The 2,626-nt window shown below is 36.3% G+C and overlaps 1 protein-coding gene across 1 annotated transcript in view; it reads right to left on the bottom strand.

Annotated features, from left to right (window-relative positions):
• Positions 1-289: 289 nt before the first annotated feature.
• Positions 290-2,626, bottom strand: part of LOC103583350 (leucine-rich repeat and coiled-coil domain-containing protein 1-like) — a gene marked incomplete at its 3' end in the record, with an annotated part of 3,102 nt that continues 765 nt past the window's right edge. Inside the window, exons 2-3 of the mRNA XM_008564687.1 lie at positions 2,001-2,140; positions 290-480 (exon numbers count right to left, since the gene is read on the bottom strand). Of these exons, the coding sequence (XP_008562909.1) occupies positions 290-480; positions 2,001-2,140 (331 nt within the window). The remainder of the gene's footprint in view (positions 481-2,000; positions 2,141-2,626) is intronic.

The raw sequence follows: 2,626 nt of genomic DNA, 5'->3' as shown, positions 1-2,626 counted from the left end.
GCTGATCAGAAGACAGATCAGCTTTATATGCTGAGCCCCAATGCTCTCCTGGTGGGTTACCCTCTACCCTCAAACTCCAGAAGTTTCCCATGAGGCAGGCCACGCAGCAGCTCACAGGAAAGACTCACGGAACTCTGGGTGGTTCCTTCCTTCCATCAGCTGCAGCCCCTTACTCCTATGTGGGTTCAGAAGAAACATGCTGTGGCTTTGCTGGCCTTGGAGATAAAATGGTACACTCTGAAGCACCCTTCTCCCCTACAGACTCCAAGTAGCTTTAGACAAAGCGTACTACTGTGGATTTGCTGTCTCCTGGTTGCTGTTCCATGTGCGGCAGCTGCTTCATGGCTTGTACCACACTGGTCCTGGAAGCATCCAGGGTATAGAATGGTTGGATTGGTCCCTCGTACTACTGTGGATTTGCTGTCTCCTGGTTGCTGTTCCATGTGCGGCAGCTGCTCCATGGCTTGTACCACACTGGTCCTGGAAGCATCCAGGGTATAGAATGGTTGGATTGGTCCCTCCTACCTCTTGAATGGACTTTCATTCTTTCACAAACTTTACAGGTCTCTCCTCTTCTTGCCCTGAGCTCCAGCATTCTCAAGATGGCAGTTTTTGTGTTTTAATAGTTGTAAATTGATAGGTTGTTGGGCGGGGAGTGATGTTGGGAACTATTATGCCATCTTGATGATGTCACTTATATTCCCTACTGAGCTCCTCACTTTCAAACATAGATATTAGGCATAGGTAGATACAAAAATAATGAGTTTTATTTGGTTGTGTATTTAACGGTGATGGGGATAACAGGAGTACATCAAGTCTTACTTCATTGAGATAGTTCAGAATCATTTTATGGCTTTTGAAATTCTTTATGTGCATCGCATAAGTTAAGTTCTGCTTCACTGCATCTTCTACTTTGGCTGATTCTTTTGACTCATAATAAATACAGTCTGATTGGCACTAGTGGTTGGTTAATAAAAGAAGTCAATTAAAATATAAAATTATTTACAAATCTTTTGATATAGGGCTAGGTTTTTAAATGGTGAGTTCATTCTTTAGAGTTCTTGCTATTTTTCTTGCATAATTCAAACCCAAAGTGCAAAACTCATTCTTTCTAGTTTTGGTTTCTTTAAACTGAATTAGAGCTTAAAAGACATTTGTAAAGAAAACTAGGTGCAAAATTCTTGATTTTTGTGATTATTCCCCCCCAATCTTTTACAGTTGTCTCTCCCACACACATAAAACAGTCCTCCCCCCCCCCACCACCAGCATCAAAATTAATCATTAGAAAGGTATGTACAAAAAGAAAACAGGTTTAGGAATAAATACAATTAACCCATAGTAATCATATAATTCACTGCTAGGATAATAACTAGATAACAGATAACTATCAGAAAATGTTCAAGTTACTTCAGACTCTGTAGAGCAGGGCTTGGCAAACAAAAGTCAATGGGCCAAACCCGGTCTGCTGCTGTTTTCTTTGTAAATAAATTTTTATTGAAACATAGCCACACCCATTCATTTATATATCATCTATGGCTACCTTTGTGCTACAAAGGCAAAGTTTAGTATGGCTTGAAAAACCCAAAATATTTCCTGTGTGGCCTTTTACAGAAAAAGTTCATTGACTCCTTATTCAGAGGTATAAAGAATACTGATTAATTTAATAAGTAGTTACCTAGTGGTCAACTAAAACAGTTTTCGTTATATACGATGATCAAATTTTGTTAGGTTTGGAGAAAGGCAACATAAGGTTCATTGTCATGGGTAGATACCTCAAATGATGACAATAAAGTCACCTAGTATTTTGTTTTTTTGGCTACTGGTTCTTGCTATAGGACTGATTCGATATATACATAAAGATGACAGACTTTTCTATGAGCTAATTCTGTCAGACTTCACCAATGCTCAGTCACTGTCTTTTAATATTGGGGGGAAAAGACCAGTAGCTTTCTTTTTCTATTTTTAAATGTGAGTATTTTCCTGATATATTTTTCATTTACCTGTGTTCTTGTTCTTTCAATGTGAGAAGTTCATGAAGTTGTTGCACTTGTTCCTTTTCTTGATGAAGGGAAGTTCTAAGTAAGTTTATTTCTCTATCAGCAGCTGAAGCTTTGAGCTCTACCTCTTGGATAAGTCTCATCTGAGTAAAATACATATAATCATAGTATTCAGATAATAATCTCAGATAATAATTTTAATGACAATTCATATGAGAAAAGTGCCTTCTAAATCACAGTACCTAATAACTAAGCTGATATTCAAAATTTATTATATTAATGATGATAGTCAAAAATAGTATAGCCTTAGAAGCATCAAATGTACTAACAACTATTGCTTACTTGCATCATATACCTTAATGATAATTTCCATTCAGAAAACATGAAAATGTAATTCCTTTATAAGCACGCCAAAGACTTAAAAACTAGCTCTTCCAGAATACAAGCCTAACTATCTACTGTATTTTTACCAACTCTTCTTGTAACTGGTAAGTACCAGCAGCCTTAATTTAGATATAATTCAACAATTAATTAGTAATATATTATAAAAATACAATTAATTAAAAATAATTTAATTTTTGCAAATAGCTTAATGTCTTTTAGGTTTACTATATGGTATAATTTGTTTC

Source organism: Galeopterus variegatus, unplaced genomic scaffold (genome assembly GCF_000696425.1).
Source record: "Galeopterus variegatus unplaced genomic scaffold, G_variegatus-3.0.2 Scaffold22097, whole genome shotgun sequence".
NCBI classification, from domain to species: Eukaryota; Metazoa; Chordata; class Mammalia; order Dermoptera; family Cynocephalidae; genus Galeopterus; species Galeopterus variegatus.
This window is presented reverse-complemented; position numbering and strand designations above follow the sequence as displayed.